This window comes from Narcine bancroftii, chromosome 1 (genome assembly GCF_036971445.1).
Source record: "Narcine bancroftii isolate sNarBan1 chromosome 1, sNarBan1.hap1, whole genome shotgun sequence".
NCBI classification, from domain to species: Eukaryota; Metazoa; Chordata; class Chondrichthyes; order Torpediniformes; family Narcinidae; genus Narcine; species Narcine bancroftii.
Window position 1 is genome coordinate 84,044,414 of NC_091469.1, and position 20,677 is coordinate 84,065,090.

At 42.4% G+C, this 20,677-nt stretch overlaps 2 protein-coding genes across 11 annotated transcripts in view; one reads left to right on the forward strand and one right to left on the reverse strand.

Moving 5' to 3' along the window:
- The first annotated feature begins 1,457 nt into the window (after window positions 1–1,457).
- On the forward strand, window positions 1,458–10,849 carry LOC138760693 (piercer of microtubule wall 1 protein-like). The gene is made up of 3 exons (XM_069931642.1): window positions 1,458–1,653; window positions 9,893–9,971; window positions 10,508–10,849. The coding sequence occupies exons 1-3, from the start codon at window positions 1,499–1,501 to the stop codon at window positions 10,694–10,696; spliced, it is 423 nt and encodes a 140-aa protein (XP_069787743.1). The 5' UTR covers window positions 1,458–1,498; the 3' UTR covers window positions 10,697–10,849.
- Window positions 4,789–20,677, reverse strand: part of med22 (mediator complex subunit 22) — a 35,145-nt gene continuing 19,256 nt past the window's right edge. For 5 of the 10 annotated variants that reach the window (XM_069931490.1, XM_069931548.1, XM_069931538.1 and 2 more), the window contains 3 exons: window positions 19,849–19,929; window positions 18,255–18,463; window positions 12,730–13,657 (listed from right to left, as the gene is read on the reverse strand). In XM_069931490.1, the coding sequence (XP_069787591.1) occupies window positions 13,438–13,657; window positions 18,255–18,463; window positions 19,849–19,929 (510 nt within the window). In that variant the 3' untranslated portion in view covers window positions 12,730–13,437. Of the gene's footprint in view, window positions 5,089–12,729; window positions 13,658–15,269; window positions 18,464–19,848; window positions 19,930–20,677 lie in introns of those variants that run through there. The other 5 variants (XM_069931499.1, XM_069931517.1, XM_069931506.1 and 2 more) reach the window with 5 other exon arrangements.

Consider the following 20,677-nt stretch of genomic DNA (forward strand, 5'->3'; position numbering starts at 1 on the left):
GGTAGAAGACAGAGAGTTGGGATAAATGACTCATTTTCTGAGTGGCAGGCGGTGACCAGTGGGGTGCCACAGGGATCTGTACTGGGACCCCAGCTGTTCACAATTTACATGAATGATCTGGATGAGGGGATTGGATGTAATATCTCCAAATTTGAAGATGACACTAAGCTAGGAGGGGTTGTGTGCACAGAAGAGGGGGTCATGAAGCTCCAGTGTGATTTGGATAAATTGAGGGACTGGGCAGATACATGGCAAATGCACTACAATGTGGATAAATGTGAGGTTATCCACTTTGGTAATACAAACTGGAGGGCAGATTACTATTTGAATGGCAATAGATTAAGAGATGGGGAAGTGCAGAGAGACCTAGGGGTACTTGTACATCAGTCTCTGAAGGCGAGCATGCAGGTACAGCAGGCGGTTAAAAAGGCAAATGGTATGTTGGCCTTCATATCAAGAGGGTTTGAGTATAGGAACAAGGATACCTTACTGCAGCTGTACAGGGCCTTGGTGAGACCCCACCTGGAGTATTGTGTGCAGTTTTGGTCACCTTATCTAAGGAAGGATGTTCTTGCAATGGAGGGAGTGCAGAGGCGATTCACCAGGCTGATACCTGGAATGGCAGGAATGACTTATGAGGAAAGATTGCGCAAATTGGGATTGTACTCACTGGAGTTTAGAAGATTGAGAGGGGATCTCATAGAGACATATAAAATTCTGGCAGGACTGGACAGAATGGATGCAGATGGGATGTTTCCAATGATGGGAAAATCCAGAACCCGGGGCCATGGTTTGAGGATAATAGGCAAAACATTTAGGACCGAGATGAGGAGGAATTTCTTTACCCACAGGGTGGTGAATCTGTGGAATTCATTGCCACAGAGGGCAGTAGAGGCAGGTTCATTAAATATATTTAAGAGGGAATTAGATATATTTCTTCAGTATAAGGGTATTAAAGGTTACGGAGAGAAGGCGGGGACGGGGTACTGAACTTTAAGATCAGCCATGATCTCGTTGAATGGTGGAGCAGGCTCTAAGGGTCGAATGACCTACTCCTGCTCCTATCTTCTATGTTTCTATGTTTCTATCCTGTCAACATTCTTGTGAACCTTCTCTGCACTCTCTCGATTTTGTTTATTACCTTCCTCTCATTTGGTGACCCAAACTGCACACAGAAATGCTTTCCTGAAGGACAAAGCTGGCCAACTTTGGGAGGCTGTCTGGTCCAAGGAGAAGACTGGCAATGTGATAGGCATCCATGAGGAAACGTGTCTCTATCTTTGGGGAATTAATGGCAGGCAGAAGGCCAGTTACCTCAAGACACTGACAATTGAGGCCATGGCAATTCTATAGAAGGGGACAGCAGGAAAAGTTAAAGCATGGACATCACAGAGAGAATTTAAGCAGGTGCCCCAGCCCTCCCATTGGCTGGTGCGCCATTTCCTGTCTGCCGGGCACGGTTGCCCGGCAACCGGCGGTTGTTCGCGATCCCGTCGTCATGGATCTGTGTGGGGTGAAGGAGCCCACGGTGAACTATTTGGAGCCGGAGCCGGAGCCAGAGCCTCCTGTACCGCCTCGGACCAGCCAGTATTACCGAGTGAAGCCGGGACTCCCCGACAGATTCGAGCATCCGCACTGCTTCCAGGGTTACAGGTACCGAGGGGATTGCAGTCGGCCCAGGGTTTGGGATGCCGGCACGAAGGCCCGGATCCCATTCATTGGATATCCAATGAATGGGATGCAGTCAGAGATCCAGGGTTTGAATGGAGCGGAAGTCTGCAGACGCTGTGATTGCAGTAAAAGCACACAGAAACTCAGCAGGTCTCGCAGCGTCCATTGCACATACGACCGTCGAGCCTGAGCCCTTCATCAAAGTAGAAGCAAAGAGCAGACGGGCGTCTGAATAAAGACTGCGGAGAAAAGGGGTGAACATTGGGAGGGGAGGAGTCCAGACCAACTAAAAGGTGTTAATTGGCTATGATAAGAGGAGAGGTGAGAATTGATTTTTTAACTCTGAAACAGAGGGTAAAAGGAGGGGGGGGGAGCTGGGGGAAAAGATCAGTAGGCACTTTGAAGCAGGGAAAACAGATAGGGGCAGTGGGTGGGAGCCATTGGGGCATCTGGACAGAAGGAGCCATCATGCAGAAGGGGCCGTCAGGGAGTGGCCGGTTCGGGCTGTAACAACCTCACCGAGGCCCGCTCTCTGCAGCTCAAAACGCAGCAGAGCAATGGCCGGCTTCACTACCCATAATCGCTCATGCAGCTGGAACTGTTCTGGGAACCACAGAGCAGTTCCAGCTGCGTGGGGGATTATGGGTAGGGAAAATAGCCATTGCTCTGCCATGTGTTTATGACGGGTGGCGCTACGGCACCAGCGCGCCGTCCCCATTGGCTCCAGAGGGTACTACGAGGCACCTCTCGATATGAGAGGTGGAGCATTCTTTTAGGGCTGCTGTCTGAAAGGCAACCTTTAAATTTTAGATCTGCTCTTGTAGCTGGCCTCCAGGCAGAGGCCTGACATGAAATGACCTAGTGGGAAGAGAGGAGGGGGAGGGAGTCGAAATGGAAACCAGAAAAGTCGATATTAATGCCATATGGTTTGAAGGTGCCCAGACGGAAGATGAAGTGGTGTTCCTCCAATTTACAGATGATCTCTCTGGTGGTACATGAGACCATGAACAGGCATGTCAGCAAAGGAATGGGGCATGGAATTGAAATGTGTGGCCACTGGGAGATCCACACTGTTAAGGTGGACAGAGCCAAGGTAGTCAATGAAGTGATCACCCAATCTGCTCCCTCTGATGTAGCAGAGACAACAGGAGCACCGGATGTAGTAGATGACCCCTGCAGATTCACAAGTGAAGTGTTGATTCACTTGGAGAGAGCGTGTTGGCGCAGATGGACCATCTCCTGCGGTCACAGCGATAAGTGCTGAGGGAATGATTAGTGGGGAGGGAGGAGTGGACGAGGGAGTCACAGAAGGATTGGTCCCTGTGGTGGTGGTATCACATAGTAGGTGGCGAAAATGGCAGTCAAGAATATGTTGAAAATGGAGGATAGTGGGGCAGTAGGTGAGAACAAGGGGAATCCTGTCCTTATTGCATTTTGGGGTGGAAGGTGCCAGGCTGGATGTGCAGGTAATGGAAGAAATGTAAGTGAGGGTCAAGTTGATGGTGATAGAGAGTAAGCCACTTTGTTTGAAGGAGGACATATCTGATGATCAGTCGTTGTGGAAGACCTCATTCTGGGTGAAGATGCGATGGGGATGAAGGAATTGAGAGAAAGGAATGGAATCCTTTCAGACCACAGGATGTGAAAAGGTGTAGTCAAGGTAACTGTGTGGGTTTGTAGATGTCTGTTGAGAGTGATGGAATCCTGATGGAACTGAGAAATTCCAAGGTTTATTTGTCAAATGCAAAAAGCTGGTGAAGAGAAAGGTGAGGACCAGGAAACATGGGTTTGGTGGAGAAGGGGTGAGCGCAGATATTGCATGTGCTGAAGTCTTGAAGAAGTGTCTTTGAGCTGAAACATTAATTCTGATCTTCTGATGCTGCCTGACCTGAGTGTTAGCATTATGTTTTGTTTTATTTCAGGTTTCTGGTATCTTTCAGTTTTTATTATATTTTCTTTTTTTTTAACTTACATTACATTGCATAAAACACCATGAGTAATATGTGAAGCAGCATCTACATTACATGGAGAGATTCAGAGGCTGTTATTTCAGTAGATCCCAGATTCAGTTTCTATTTGAACATTGAATGTCTGAATTCTCTTATTTTCATTGTCATTTTGGAACTGGACATTTTTGAATTGCTACATTTACCATCCTGGTGTCTAAACTTGAAACTGCAACAGTGATATCAAAAGTCCTAATACCAGATAGTTGTCTGCTGCAGATTTGTTGAGCCTATCAGTATTTTCAATGTATCCTCGAGACTGTGTCAGTTGTTGTATGAGGTTCCCAGGTCTATTGGATCTATTTTTGGAAGTGTTTCCCCATATGTGTTAATGTTTAAAGAAGTTCCCGAGAGAAGGTCCATATGTTAGATCCAAATACTGTACAGCTACTCCCTGACTAATTGGGATTGAGGGATTGGTCATAATCGAAATAGATGCAAGTTGAAATGTTGCCGTGCACATGGAATACTGAAGTCTTAAAGCAAACTTTTTAATTAATTTTTTTTTCATCTTAGATTTGACGACAACTTAAGTCAGGGAGTACCTGTATTCCTTCCTTATTGCTTGCTATAATGGTATGCTCCCTATTGTGTCTTCTATATAAGGACACCAACAGCCATCTGAGCACCCATTTTTCAACTCTGAACATTTATCTTATCAAAGTAGATGACCACACATTTTTAATGTGGCTCTGTGGTTAGCACAATGCTACCACAACACCAGCGATCAGGGTTCAAATCCAGCACTGTCTATAAAGAGTTTGTATGTTCTCCCCGTCTCTGCATGGGTTTCCTCCAGGTGCTCCAGTTTCCTCCCACCCTTCAAAATATACCAGGGACGTAGTTGGGCTATTTGGGTGGCAGTCGCTTGGGCCAGAAGGGCCTGTTCCATGCTGTATGACTAAAAAAAAATTCCACCTGCCCATTCACTTAACCTGACTATATCCACTCAAACTTTTCTTCACACTTTTGTCAACTCATACTGCTGCTCAGCTTTGCATCATCACCAAACTTGGATCTATTCTATTACACTTGGTCTATTCATCCCAATGCTTGATATGAACTCTGGACACCTCTAGAGCAACATCAATCCTTGTATGCACTAGGGACAGACTAGGAAGTGATGCTTTATTCTTACTGTTTTTTTCCTATTAAACAATCCCCAATCCAAACCTGTATATCATCCATAATCAAATCTTCTCCAGTTATAGAATATTACACGACAATATAGGCGTTTCAGCCCTCGATGTTGTGCTGTTCTCAATTTTCTTTCATCTTTACTTTTGTCTAAGAGTCTCTTAAATGCTCCCAATATTTCAGGTTTGATCTTCCAAAATGCATTTTTCCAAAATGCGTAAAATCATTGAGGACCCCTTCCATCTTGCACACGGCATCTTTCAGCTGCTTCTGTCTGGAAAGAGAGACAGAAGTATCAAAGTCAGCACCACCAGGCTAGGGACAGCTTCCCACAAGCAGTGAGAATGCTGAACGAACAAAGGAACTGCTCAAACTAACCATCTGAGACTCTCATGTTCATGAAACAATATTTATCTATTTAGTATATATGAATACTTGTCCTGCATATGCATTATTTGTCTGTATGTGTGTTATGTCAGGTTGTACTTTTGCAATCAGATGACAATAAACTTGACAACTTGAGAGTTTGCATCACCTCACACTCATCTGAATAAGTTAAGTTTAATAATCACTTGTGTAGCATCTTACTGAAGATCTTCCTGAAAATGCAAATACATTGCCACCATTGGTTCTAATCTACTGGTTACAATCTCCAAAATCAGATTTGTCAGATCTGTGGTTTCCCTTTCATAAATCTATTTTGACTTTGCTCAGACTTATTACTGCTTTCTAAATGTCTGTAATCAATTATTGAATGATAGCATTTACACAAATACAAAAAAACCACATAAATCCAGTGATAGTATGGATTCTATCACCAATTTGTATATGTATATATTGTGGTATAGGATGGTTGTGATTGGCTGAGAGCGTAGCCACGCCTACTGGCAGGTCTTAAAGGGTTGCTCCTAGCCAGACCCAGCTCATTCTGGATTGGTTGACCTACATGTGATACACTCCAGTCTTCCAGTTAATAAAAGCCTTGGTTTGGATCAATAAGCCTTTGATTCTTTCGACATGCACTACACATCCATACAAGCACACACTCACATAATGTACCTAAACAAGTTTAGCTACACACATCCCCTACCAATGGACAGATAGGCTGGCACAGACATCCACTCAGCTATAAAGCCACAAATAAATGCAATCAAAGACATGGCCATAGTAGCTGTACACAGTTACATACAGAATACATATGTGCATTCCCTAGGTCAACTTGTCCAGAAGTTTCTCTTACTTTTACCTTCCCTCCTCCATATGCTTTAGGATCTGCAGGCCATAGACCACCCTGATTTGGATATACTCTACACCTCTATTCTTGCTAGATCTAAATACTGGAAGTTTAATCCCTAAAACACTGTGGGTGTTATTTTACCAGAAGGACTGAAGTTAGTTGAGAAAAGAGTTTGCTGCCATCTCAAAAAGGATAATGAATGAATGGCAGTTGTGGAGGATGCTAGCTTTTTACAAGGATCAATAAGAATGTGTGAATACTTCAGGGGTGTAGGCAAGGATGGATGAGAAGACTAGGCATGGGTCATTGTTTCACATCATATCATTGCACAAAGTTCAGATTTATTATCAGAGTACATACATGACATTGTAGCGGCTCACCGGAGGCTTAATCAAACCGGCTTGGGAGGTTTTGAGTGACATCAAGACTTCACAATGCAATGGCATCATTTGGACTGCGCAGGGTTTTAAAAAGCTGCACACGACTAAGCAAATTACTTTTACTGAACTTCGACTCAACTACGTCTGATCATTTTCTCATTTTTCATTTCGCACTGTGACACAGTGGTTACATTGGTGACCCTGACAGGCCCAAAAGTATTTTGGACCCACCATGGACAACACAGCGGTTTTGCTCAAACTCCCTGTCTTTTGGACTACTGCAGGCTGAGGTGCAGTTCCACATTCACAAGATAGAACTGGACACCAGTAAGTGCTATCATGCAGTAAGCATCCTTAATCAGGACACGGCTGGTTGAGTAGTGGATTTCCTTCGGGACCCACCAGATCTCAGCAAGTACAAAACCCTAAAAACCCTCCTCCAGATTTACGGTCTCTTACAGCGCGAGCAAGTTGCATGACTCCTCCATATCGATGGCCTGGGGGACCACGCCCCTTTGGAATTAATGAATGACATGATGGCACTGGCAGATGGCCATAGGCTTTGCCTGTTCTTCGAGCAGTTGTTATTAGAGCACCAACCTTTTTTGCCCTAGGCCCCACTTTAATTTTTCAAACAAAGTACGCCCTATCATTAGCGGAAAAAAGCCATATGTTCAAAATAAGTTTTCATTAAATCATTTACTGCAAGTGTATCTCAATGCAATTAAGGTTGGGAATACACTGGAACACATATTTCCTATTCAACTACTACTTCAATATGTCATCCATCTCAAACACACATTTAACAATTGTCATCACTTCATTGGGAAGCTTGCCCCTGATGCTGGCTGCAGATTTTTTTTGATTTGAGGGACTAATTTTGTTAGTTTCAACCCTAAATCTCCACATTTTGTAATTTCCAGTCGGTTTCTCTTAGCTTGTAGCAAATCACTAACAGCACTGAAGCCACATTCTACTAAATAAGACGATGGAAAATGTATCAATAGTTCCCTTGCTAAAGTAGTCAAGTTTGGGTATTTCTTTTCAATCTCATTAGACAGCCACATCATGGTCCTTTCACTTTGAACAGTTTTCACAGATTAATCATGTGGTAAGTCAGATAACTCCTCTTGGTATTGCACTGGAACTTCAGATAAGTCCACCAGCAATGGCTGAGTTAACCAAGAGGGAAAATCCATTGCATTTAAAATCACAAAATCTATCATTGAAGTCTGTAACCAACATTTTCAAATGATCAACGGTGATGTTTGTAGCAGTATTAGTTACCTCACACTTATTCAACCAATAGAATTAACTGAAATTTCTTGCAGAAATATTATTTTGGTGTGGCGGCATGCCACTAGGCAGGTGAACCGGCCCCACTTGTAAATCCATGCGGCGGGGCAGCCGGCCAAATTGGCGCCGTCGGGGGTTTCCCCTTCTCAGCACCGGGCTAAGAAGCCTGCACTGGGGGACTACGTGACGCCCGAGTGACCTCAGTGACCCCAGCGCGGTTCTCAGCCAGGTCTGGGCTGGGAGAATAAGTCCAGCCCGGCAGCCAGCAATAAACCAGTTTTTCTGCTCACTGAGCTAAACCCATCTGGTTGTGTGTTCTTTCAGTAGCAGTGTAGCTGCTGCTACAATTGGTGACCCCGACTTGTACAAACGTCTTTGAACCCAACATGAGCGAACTTGGGATCAAAGCTATAGCCGTCAAGCTGCCTGACTTCTGGGTTCAGGAGCCGGAGACCTGGCTTGGCGACACGGAGGCTCAGTTTCACCTCTGCCAGATTTCGTCCGACATGACCAAATTCTACCATGTGGTCGCTGCCCTGGATCAGGCCACCGCCAAACGTGTGCTGCACCTCGTTCAGCACCTGCCCGCTGAAGACAAATACGGGACTATCAAGTGAGTGCTCACCGGATCCCTTGGACTATCCAGGCATCAGTGTGCCACTCGGATGCTGCACCTTGACGCCTTGGGGGACAGGTCCCTGGTGGAGCTGATGGATGAGATGCTCGCGCTCATGGGTGATCACACCAACTGCCCACTCTTTGAGCAAATTTTCCTCGAACATCTGCCCAATGACATCCGGACATTACTGGCCCAAGAGAGCTTTACCGACCAGAGGAAGGTTGCTCAGAAGGCCCAGTGCTATGGCATGAGCGATTCCCAGAGGGCTCAGCGATCCAGCAGGTCACGAGGCACAGGCATGACTACACCAAGCCTGCCCCTAGTGCTGCGGTAGAACACCCAGCCCATGCAGTGGCCACCAAGAGCATAACCAGGGGCACGGCATCCGCTCCAGGCCTCTGCTTCTACCTCCAACGCTGGGGAGCCAAGGCTCGGAAGTGTCGTCAGCCCTGCTTGTTCCAGGGAAACAAGCAGGCTGGCCACTGTTAATGGCTGCAGCGCCTGGCCAAGGACTCAGCCCCCTCTACCTGTGGAAGTGGCCGGCGCTTCCTCATTGACGCTGGGGCCCAGATCAGCATCATCCTGGCCATGGCCATCAAGTCCAGGAACCGACCTCGAGGACCTTCCCTCTGTGCAGCCAATGCAACAGAGATCTCCCCCGCCCCCCCATCAATACACTAGTGCACAAAGATACATACAGATGCAGATCTCACTCACTACTGAACTGAAAAAGTAAAGGGATATGGACGGAGACATGATTGTTGAGATAATTTGGAATCCTCATCGCCAATGAAATAATTTGGAATGGATGATAAGAAGACTGGCCAGAAAAAATATGTTAACCAAGGATAACAAAAATTAAAATAAGAGACACAATGGAGAAACAACAGAAACATCGGAAGAGCAAAAACACGTCATGAAAATAAAAAGAACAAAGTGATTTTACTTGGAAGTTACAATTGTGTTCTACTTAGTGTTGCCAAGTCATATCTTTCACACCAACATAATGAGTTTATTTTTTCAAACCAACTGTTTAATTATTTCCCAAAATATTCCTATGCTCCACCTTGAGAATCTATGGTTTAAAAGACGGGCATTTAATGGTAGAATGGTAAACCATTTCCTTCAAAACTGGAATCTAAAGTATTTACATTACAACTCACCCATTTGGAGGTGATGTAAGAAATATTTCTATGCCCACATAGTATCCTGGATATCTGGAACTCCATCTTCCAGATAGCAGGATGGTTTAGAGTCAACAGAAGAGTGTTGGGTTAGATATATGAAAAAAGGGCAGACAATTAAGAGTAGAACCAAGTAAATGGTTGATTTTGAGGGGAAGAACCATCTCAGTGTCCATCTCTCATATTGCTCAACTCCAGGCACAAGTGCAGAAACATCCAGAGCCTGGGTGGGGGGGGTAAATGGTCAGGATAGGCTGAATGGCCTCTGTTAGTCTCAGCAATGGTGTCAATACAAATTGATATTTAACATCTTATAAGTGATCATCAAATGAGTTTTTTTTTGGTTGACTGATATTTTACAGAACACGATCAATTAATCCGTTATATCAGACAACTAACCAAAGTTATGGGAGTCAGCAGCCAACTGTTCATGAAATGCCGGTAAGAAAAGTAATTTCTGAATTCCGCTGCTTTAATGTGGTTTAGTAATCTACTGTGACCAACTGTTCAAATTCATAATTTATAGCACAAGTACCCCAGCAAGATCCAGTGTGTAGAACCCATACTCTAGTGATGGTTAGTGTGTGTGAAACCTGTACCCCAGTGAAGGTCGGTATGTGTGGAATCTGTACCCCAGTGAGGGTCAATGTGTGCAGGACCTGCGCCCTAGCAAGGGTCAGTTTGAGTAGAACCTATATCCCAGTGAGGTTCAGTGTGTGTCGACCCCTACCCCAGTGAGGTTCAGTGTGTGTAGAAATCATATGCCGATCGAGTCAGTATCCATGGAACTCTCGCCCAGTGAACATGGAACCACTACATCAGTGACAATCAGGCACTGTAAATATATATAGGCATCTGTTTACAAAATCAGTGCTCTCCTGTGGTGTTGGAGGTGTATTGAGCCAGGGACTAAGGCAGAGTGGTGGTGGGTTCTGTCTTTTCCCTCAGAATAATCCCTACTACTCTTCTGATTTCAGACCAGCTACTTTGCAATATCTCGGAAAGTTTCTGATCATTTAAGTAAATGTGGAATGTACAAAGACAATGGATTTAACGTGGGCATGGAGAAATCCCTGGTCACTGGGCCGGACAACCTCATTAGATTCCAAGACCGCCTGAACTTCCACCGCTCCTACTTTCAGTCTGGACCATCAATCACGGAATAGTTAATATGATTTCCTACTGCTTCCAGTTGGATAGCCAGATATTGCACCTGCTGCCCACTCACTACAACAATTAACTACAATTTTTATGTCTGTCTCTTAACATCTGTATCAATGTAAATTAATTGTATTAAAGGATTTGTTCAAAAGGTTCAATAGATTTTGTACAATTTTAAATCTGTCATTCATGCTGAGTGACTGCCCTCACTCTCACCCCATAACTTGTGAAATGAAATCCCTTCCAGAGATTTCATTATCTAGTTCAGGCCAACACTTGCACAACAAAGAGTACTTTCAAAATGGCATATCAGTGCTGCTGGAGAAGCAATACAATACTGCACTGTGAGCAGGGGATGTATTACTGAAGAGACACTACAGAAGTATCTCTGTCAGAAATAGGCCAGAGGGAGCACTGCAGTGTTGGAGGTGCTCATTTCTCTCTCCCTTCTGAGAAAACTAATATGCTACTTTTCTTCATTTGAATTTTGTCCTTCTGTGCTACTTAATAATTTATCTTTTGTTCTACATTCTCTTGGTTATTCCTGCACTGCTTTCATCATTTGCCTTTTGTCCTCATTTATTCTGTCATCTCAAACTGGACCTATTCATTTTGTATGTTTTCTGGCTGCTGGTTATGCAATTTCTGGTATGGATAAGGAAAGGGGCCAAGAGCAGCAACATCAAATAAGAGTGGGTTAGGAAGAGTCATCCCCATACAAAAAAAAATGTAAAACAGTTAAGGATCAATCAGAATTTTTCTTAACAAGTATCATAGCCCTTGCTGTATAACTTGTCTCAAGTCAGAGTGGAGTTGTAGCGAGAAATGTTTATTTCCTTTCCTAATAATGCAAAGATCACAAGACAATCCTCTCATTTGTCATGTTTGAAACCTGATGACTTCCACAAAATGTACTGTATGATAAGGGCAGCCATCTGTTGGTAGAGTTTTGGTGAACAGGTGTGGGAAATCATCTGTTTCTTCCAGCTTTACCCCTTCCCCCACTCATATAGTTAAGCTGGATGAGTGGGCAAAGGTCTGGCAGATGGAGTACAATGTTAGTAAGTGTGAGGTTATCCACTTTAGCAAGAAAAATAAAAGAGCTGAATATTATTTAAAGGGTGAAAAACTACACCATGCTGTTGTGCAGAGGGACTTGGGAGTGCTTGTGCATGAATCGCAAAAAGTTAGGTTGCAGGTTATTAAGAAGGCAAATGGAATGATGGCCTTCATCGCTAGAGGAATTGAATTCAGGAGTAGGGAGGTAATGTTCCAACTGTATAAGGTACTGGTGAGACCGCACCTGGAGTACTGTGTCCAGTTCTGGTCTCCATATTTGAGGAAGGATATACTGGCTTTGGAGATGGTCCAGAGGAGGTTTACTAGGTTGATCCCTGGGATGAAGGGGTTGACTTATGATGAAAGATTAAATCGTCTAGGATTGTATTCGCTCTAGTTCAGAAGAATGAGAGGAGATCTTATAGAAACATATAGGATTATGAAGGGTATGGATAGGATAGATGTAGGAAGATTTTTTGAGCTGGCCGGGGAAACTAAAACGAGAGGACACAGTCTCAAGATTCGGGGGAGTAGATTTAGGACAGAGATGAGGAAAAATAGTTTTTCCCAGAGAGTAGTGAATGTTTGGAATTCTCTAACCAGGGAAGTGGTTGAGGCTGCCTCATTAAACATATTTAAAATTCGGTTAGATAAATTTTTACATGATAGAGGAATTAGGGGATATGGGGAGAAGGCAGGTAGGTGGAATTAGGTCATAAATTAGATCAGCCGTGATCGTATTGAATGGCAGAGCAGGCTCGATGGGCCATTTTTGGCCTACTCCTGTTCCAACTTCCTATGTTCCTATACCCTTTCCAAAACTGGTAGACAATAACCGCTTTACTACATGGGGGATAACTAATACACCAACACCCTCCCTTCCCCCTCACTGATCTTGTGGGATATTAACTTCATAACAGTGGTTTAATATTTACATACCTTGCCTGAGAATTGACAGAACAAAAAGCACAGAATGAGAATGTCTCCAGTTAAACTTTACTAACAAGTTCAAATATTACACATTTTGTCGGTACATTTCTTTGAGAGATGGAACAATTGCATTTTTTTTTAAAAAACATCTTTTTAAGAGGTCTACCTCATGAGTTGAAGACAATGCCAAGTAATACTATTGAGAATTACTGAGGTTTGTTAGTCATTCAGCTTCAGGAAGCATTTTTCTTAGTCATTCACTCACCTAAAGATTTTGTTTATACTTTTGGTGTTTGACACTCTGAGATTAAGCACTTTGAAATTAAGAGTATATTAAGTTTCCTATTTTAGGTTCCCATTTTCCTTGGCTGTTTTGGCCAAATAATTCCATTTTAAAACTCAAAAAGCAAATAAAACTGTTACCAATACATTTACGTACCCACACTTTAAACAATGACACGTGACACCAGCTTCACTCAATCACATGACAACTCCATCTTTCTCTTTCAGATGTTGGAAGGATCCATCAAGTTCTGCAACAACCTCACAATTTCCCCAGAAGTTCCTTATAAATTGACACAATTGTTTGGTCAATAGCTTGTGAACAATGTTAGAGGAGGGACAGCCATTTTGTTACATATGTTGTGATACTTTCACATGTCTTTTGTTGCTACTCTATTTTGATGTAGGAGGCAAGCTCTGCTTTGGACAAGGTATTGGTTGAGCTTACTGTCCAATCCAGAGTCCCTCCTGATCTTCAGACAGGATCAGAGGTCACTCCTCCATGGCCGTTCACTTGTGGCTGCAAGGTAGCGGCAATCAGGGCTGTTCCAGCATTAATATCTCCTGGTGCCACCACCGAAGCTGAAGGAACGATTTCAGCTGCCATCTCTTCTTCAGGCGTGATCGCCCCCTCTTCCTCCCGTCTCCGGAATGCTTCACAGAGTGGGAGATCAGCACCATCCCACGGGCTGTAGCTTGCCAGGAACAAAGATGATGTAAGAAAGAAGAGCAATGGATGTAAGAACGAAATAAGAGTATGACCAAAAAAAAGGAAGTTAGTGATAAAGAAAGTGAAGAAATTGCATTTCTGTGGTGCCTTTCAACAACTCAATCTCCCAGTGTTCAATCATCACCAAAGTACTTTTACCATAGAAAATGTACCTGTTCCACCATCAACATGGCCAAAGTTGATCATCCAAGTTTCTGCTTTCTCTTCAAATCCTGACCTTCATCATAACTTTATCTCTATTGCATTTACTTAATGATTTGACCTCAATTGCAAATTCTAGTTCCCCATTCGGAATGAAAATCTCTCCTCCAAATGACCTCCCTGTATGCTTATGTTGCAACATTCCCACTCAAGGATTTATAAAGTTCCAATAGATCCCCTTGTATTTTTCAAAACTCTAGTCAAAAAGCCTAATCTCCCTTTGAATGTCAATTCTCATGATGTCCTCACACACCAAACAATTCCAGGAATCAGCCTGGTGAACTTTCATTGCAGTCCTTCCATAGCAAGAGCATCCTTTCCTCGAATAGGAAGACCAAAGCTGTACACAGGACCCTACACAATTGTTTGCCTTCTGATGTCTCAGCATCCTGACTTTCAATGACAGATGTACACAAAGATACCCATGTTCACATTTAGTCAGTAATAATACTTGAGAAACAGCACATTTAAGCCCAGTAGGCTCCTACATGCAGTAATGCGATAATGGCCACCCAGATAATTTTCTTTTGTATTCGCTGTTTAGGGGAGAAATATTGGCCAAGCAACAAGGTTCCCCCACTCTTCCTCAAATCAGTGCCTCCGTTAACCAAATCAAAAGGAAATCATCTGTGACAATGCAGCACTCCCTCAGTATCTCACTGGATTTTCTTTTGCTCACATCTCAAACAAGATCCACAACTGGACTCTAGGGACTGAAGGGTCCTTATGGTTGAACTGGTGAACAAACATTCTCACCACCTTTTGACCATTTTCTCTCTTCCCTCACAGTTCACCATTCCTTCCAAACGACTTATTACACTCTGTGCCACCTTCAAATTCATGCTATTGAGAGCTGTTACCCATATCCTAATTCATTCTGTCTTGTTCATCTTTCAGTCCTAATGTTCATCCACCTTAAGTGCTTGCAAACTTGTAAATTCTCACCCCTCCTGTTTAAATCCTTCCACAGTTTACCCTACTCCATCTCTATAATTCCACAAATCTCTTTCTTGCTCTAATTCTGGCTGTCAGTACAACCTGATTTTTAGAGTTCCACCATAAACACTACTTAAATTTACTTCTTTGGCCAACCTTTTGTTCACCAGTCCTAAGGTTTCCTGGTATGGTGAGAGATCTGAAAAATCCCATTACTACATGTCTTGAAGATGCTTTGCTACATTAAAGGCACCAAATTAATGCAAGTTCTTGTTGAATGTGGGTTCTTCATTGGAAAATAAACTTAGACAGTACAGACAGAGGCTACATCAAACATCCCAGCTAGATCAGTACAGGTTAGATACATTAAAACTCCCTCTCCCCTGACCCATTGAAGAGCGATCCTATATTCTGACAAATGATCAGTCAACACAGCAAAGTCTGGCTGCTTCACAGTTTCTGTGAAATCATGTATTTATTTAAAAGCGTGTCTTTTAAATATCAATTCTGAGAAAATTAACTCAAGAGAAAGTAAATAGCTGGTGGGAAACTGGTGAAACTTAAATTAGATGAGGTGTGACGTTAAATGGAAACAAATTAAAAATCAAGGATCTGCATGTTTGAACTTTATTTAAGTTTTTTTTTTAATGTTGAATCTTTAAAGTGAGATGCTCGAATGTGCAACAAAATTAAGCATCCAATCTAAATTATATATGAATTTTAAAAGAAACAAGTACAGAAATAAAAATAACTTTCTTTAAAATGTCAGAACAGTGAACAAGGCACAAGATTTAAAATACAATTTTTAAATGCAACATTCATTTGGACATTACTACCAGAAGGACTAATTGTTAAAGCAAGATATGCTTCCAGTCCACACTCGAAGCAATTAGAGACCCCAATGGCAAAAAGCTTTGAAATTTTAAAGAACGTACTGAATTGTATTTTACTGAAGCAGAATCCGCAATGTGTGCAGGAAGTGCTCATGTTGATACCATGAAATATATTTGGGAGAGTTTCATATGCTATTTTCCTACATGCAAGTTTTTAAACTCCCTAATTAGTTATTCTTTCTCTTTTGTTTCAAATGAGCTGGCTTTCTTTGTTAACTGTAAACCACCGTCAAATTGCCATTCTTTGGGGGTGATGGGGACATACTTATGCAGAACCAGTCTGATGATTTTTTGTGATATTCTATTTAGTTATGGGTGCTATTGCCGCTGAATCCAATACCGTTCTTACCTAATTGTATGCATGCATCATAATGGCAAAGATCAGAAGGAATTGACCTTTTCAGCCATACAAGAATGGATTCTACCCTGGCTAAAGACCATTTCATGTCAGGCCTCCACCTGGGAGGCTGGCTACAAGAGCCAAACAAAAACTTAAAACTTACCTTACAGATAGTAGCACTAAAAGGCTGCTCCAGCATCCCATTCATATCTAGAGGCACCTCTTAGCGCCCTCTGGAGCCAATGAGACTGGTGCCATAGTGCCACCTGTCATAAATACGCAGCAAGCAATGGCCGTCTTCCCTACCCATAATCCCCCACACAGCTGGAACAGCTCTGTGATTACCAGAACAGTTCCAGGTGTGTGTGGGATTACGAGTAGGGAAGATGGCCATTGCTCTGCTGCGTTGAACTGCAGAGAGCGGCCCCAAAGGCCAAAGTGGCCCACGGTGGCCGTCTCACCCCACACTGGCTGCCCCAACGGCTCCCCCCCCGCTGCCCCTGCCTTGGAGAAAGAGTGGTGAGTGGGGAGATGGGTCATGGGCTGATGGCATCATCAGCCTGTCCCTAACGAGCTGCTTGCAGTGGCTGTACATTAAGGTCACGCGGTGGAGTACATTGCTCTGCCAATTATCCTTCCCCAAAAAGGGTCAAAATCGGCACCTTGGAGTCAGCCATGGCACATTCAAGAAGGTACGTCTTTAGCCACAAGGACGAAGAACCTCCACCTTTACAGACTGGTGTTTTTCCTGCTTGAAAGTGCCTCAAGACTAGTCGTCTAAATCCTTAGTAGGGATGAAAATCAATTTTGTGTGGCTGAGAAGGTATTCTAAGCACAGGATAGAGACCCCAAGTATAATAGTGGTTACTTGGGTTAGCTTGGCCAGGCCATGACTAAATCCTTAGCTGCTGATCAGCAGACTTACTTAGTGAGCAGAAGGGAGTTGGGAAAAGTACATGGCCTGTGCCTGGAATATTGTAGGATGCACAACTCAATCAAAACACAGTGATATAATGGGATGCAGTGCAATACATTTGAATGACATTGAATATTCTGGGATCTACAGCTAGTTGAAGACTATTATGAGATTTAATATTAAAAGCCCATTTTGATGTGCTACATAATACGAGATATACGAGATAGCAAGCAAATTGCAGCAGACTATTGGCAACACTGATAATAATGAGATATAAAAGGAGTATGCAGCCTTTGTGATGTTGTGGGATGTAAAGTGGGTTCATTACTTATAACACAAAACTAACAGCACTGGTGGCATTATTGTCCATTTCAGGGTGGATGTGGACAAGTTTCTGAATAGCACAGCTCTTCAACTTTTAACATTTGCCATCTAGGAAACATTCTTTTCAATTTCACGGCTTACAAAATTTATCAAAATATAAAAGTATATTATATTAAAAAATCACTGTTTAATCAAATGCCCATCAGCATGTTTCAGTGATGCTCCTTGTGCCCAAAGAATGTCTGAAGATTAAGTGATTGACAAACATCTGCAGTTGGGTTTGCTCCTCTAAGCAGTCTGTGCACATTCCATAGTTCTCCAGTGAGGGATTAACATAATTTGTTTTGAAGGGCATCGTGGAAAAAGGGTGGGGGTTGTGAAGAAACTTTTCATGTACTTACGATTTTCAGTTATGCATCTGGAATTTGTTTAATATCAGGCAAAGTTTGGACAAGGAGGATGTATGTAAAATAATGCAGTAGTTTCCCCTACCCCCTTATATAAAACTTTACACAAAGATAATGGAGACCAATTGGTAGGATTGGAAAAGTAGCTATTTGTTTTAGATTGAGAATCAACTAGTTATCATGTGTTTAAAAATAGCCATGACCAGAACACTAAGAATACTGAGAAAATACTGGGAAAGAAAGATTCTCATTTCTAGTGCATAACACAAGGATATTGATAATAAGCAGCATATTGACACAGTTTAAATTGAAATCCCTTCTCATCTCAAGGAAAATACACTAGTGCAATGGAATTAGTACAAGAATATTACAATGTGCAAACTTCAGAATGTTAAATTTGGTGATAGAATAATATCGTGTTGTGGGATTAAGAAAGTATTACATGCTGAGAAGTGAGCCTGGTTACACTGTGGAATATGTCAGGGGCCCATTGTAGGTGCTCTGACATTTGAGGCTGAGGAAGGGCAGTCCCACACTATTTGTACCTGGAGGAGTAATATTCTTCTTCCAGCTCGTACAGATCAATCGCAATTTCATCTCTCAGTGTGATCAACTTCTTGTCACATTCTTCCTGTAGATTTCGAAGTTGCTGCTTTCGCTGGTTAATAGCTTCATTCACTGAGGGAAAGTCATTCAGAATCAGGAACTGTTTAAGGTCTGACACCAGCTTCATTAAAGACTCCCCAGCACGCACCTAAACCAAGGCAGCACAGAAAAACAAGTGATAACATTTGTCAAATATACACTGCTGTGGAATTTCAAGCCAATTTCTCTGAACATAATTCATCTGGTGTCAAGATTTAGATGAGAGATGATGGGACCAAGATGTGCAGTTATTCCTTCTTTTGAGTTCAACAATGTACTCCAAAGATAATAGAATGACAGTTCAATGGTTAGAGCACTGGTCTTGTAAACCAGGGGTTGCAGGTTTATTCTTTGCTGGAGCCTCATTTCTGTGAGGAGTGCTGGACAAGTGGGGTCTGTTTTCCTTACAGTAGGCAAAAGTTAAAAGAATTTCCTGCATGTTGAATTCTAAAATGTAGTATTACGTGACAATAATGGAACAACTGCCTCACCCTATTGTATGCAAACATCAATGCATTCAGCTCCTTGAATCTCTGTCACTTTTAAATCATATTCTACAAATTCATCTACTTTTCTATATCTGTGAATGTCCTTATCAAAAAAATGAGAAATGGTGTGAGCTTCTGGTGCGGAAAGCTTCATCCCAGGAACAGGTGCAGTGTAGGAATTGAGAGAAAGGGGTAGCATCCTTACAAGAGACAGCTGGTAAGACGAATATTCCATATAGCTCTGCTTTTGTAATAACAAGGGTTGTAAAAGAGTCCTGACCCAACCGTTGACTATTTCTCTCCGTGGATACTGTCTGACCCATTGAGCATCTTCACCTTCTCACTGTTCACTATCTCAGCTTTGAAAGTTTCAACTGCCTTCCTCCCACTGCAACTTTTTAGGGTTCAGAGTTCCACAATTCCCCATCCTTTGTTTGCAATATTGCTTCCTGGCCTCATCTCCAAATAGTCCAGTTAATTTTTAAATAGTGCTTCTTCTGGATTCCTCTCACTCTGTGCACATTTCCATTACAAAACATTGCCCATATTTATAAATAGAAAACAATTCCTTTATTGCTCAAATAGCTTAATGACATTCATCATTATCAGCATCATTCTGTACATTTAATGCAGTATATATTGCTCCAAGGTTCAACAAGAGAGCAAATCAAAACAAAATTTGAGTAACATATGGAAATACTATGATCTAAACAAAAGCCTATAGACAGCTTTCCAGAAATATGTTAAAGAGCAAAAGAGACATGGAAATCTAAAATGGGAATTATAGAAGTAGCATTAACAATAGTGAAGAAAAGGATATATCTGCATGGGACCCATCAGAGCTCATGATACCGGAATCATGGAGAAACTGTGCTCCAAATCAGTGTCTGTGGAACCCAGACCCCAGTGAAGGTTGTGGACCCCATACACCAACCACAGCCCAAGAGGAGAGGCAAAGAAGAAATTACACTGTTACAATTGTGTGTTCAAGGTTTTTGCTACGTACAATATTTGCTGCTCTCACATGCATCTCGTAGTGATCTTGTTCACACTGAGTTGCACGGGAAACCTGTGTCTCATCTTCAATCTGCAAAGTAAAATTCAGTTTCAGGTGAATATTTTAGGGATTTGCATCTACCTGCAAGGATATCCCAAATCTTAGGTGGGTCTAGCCAGCTGGGAGTTCACTACCCTTTAGCTCTTTGGTGCATGGTGTCTGGAATATGATGCAGATGCGCTGTTCATCCCTTCACTCAGATCATGGGTAACCCAACCTAACAATGTTTCACACCAGTACACAAGAAAATAGCAGGAGTAGACTACTCAGCACCTCAAACCTACTCATTGCTACATCTCTTCTCCCCACCCCCCCCAATTCCCCATTGCCCTAATTCCTTTGATAATAAATATCCATTGCAACACATGAACATGTATATTAGGAGCAAGAGTAGACCATCTTCTAATTTACCCATATAAATTTTCTACACTCTTACTGATCCGGAATTAAATAATTAGCCCCTAAAAATATTCTACTGCTTTCATTGCCCTTTTGGAAACTTGTTGGTTATATAGTTATTAGAAACTCTGGAGAGATACATTTTTGCTTCATCCCTGTGTTAAGTGGGCCATCAGTTATGGTTAAGTAATGACCCGTGGTTCTGGATTCTCTCATATGACGAAACATCCTTTTTTAACCAACCTATCATGATCTCTCAAGACCGATGTACTTAATGAGATTATATAAAGCGATTTAAAATTATTTAATGCTTTGAATACCTCTATACAGAGGCATAGACAAGGTGGACAGCCAACACCCATTTCCCAGTAAATACCAG

Bases quoted from the DNA above. Each gene is read 5' to 3' on its own strand.
- LOC138760693 (XM_069931642.1), top strand. From the start codon at position 1,499: ATGGATCTGTGTGGGGTGAAGGAGCCCACGGTGAACTATTTGGAGCCG. The intron at 1,654-9,892 runs GTACCGAGGGGA...GATATTTTACAG, and splicing joins CACTGCTTCCAGGGTTACAG to AACACGATCAATTAATCCGT. The intron at 9,972-10,507 runs GTAAGAAAAGTA...TTCTGATTTCAG, and splicing joins CAACTGTTCATGAAATGCCG to ACCAGCTACTTTGCAATATC.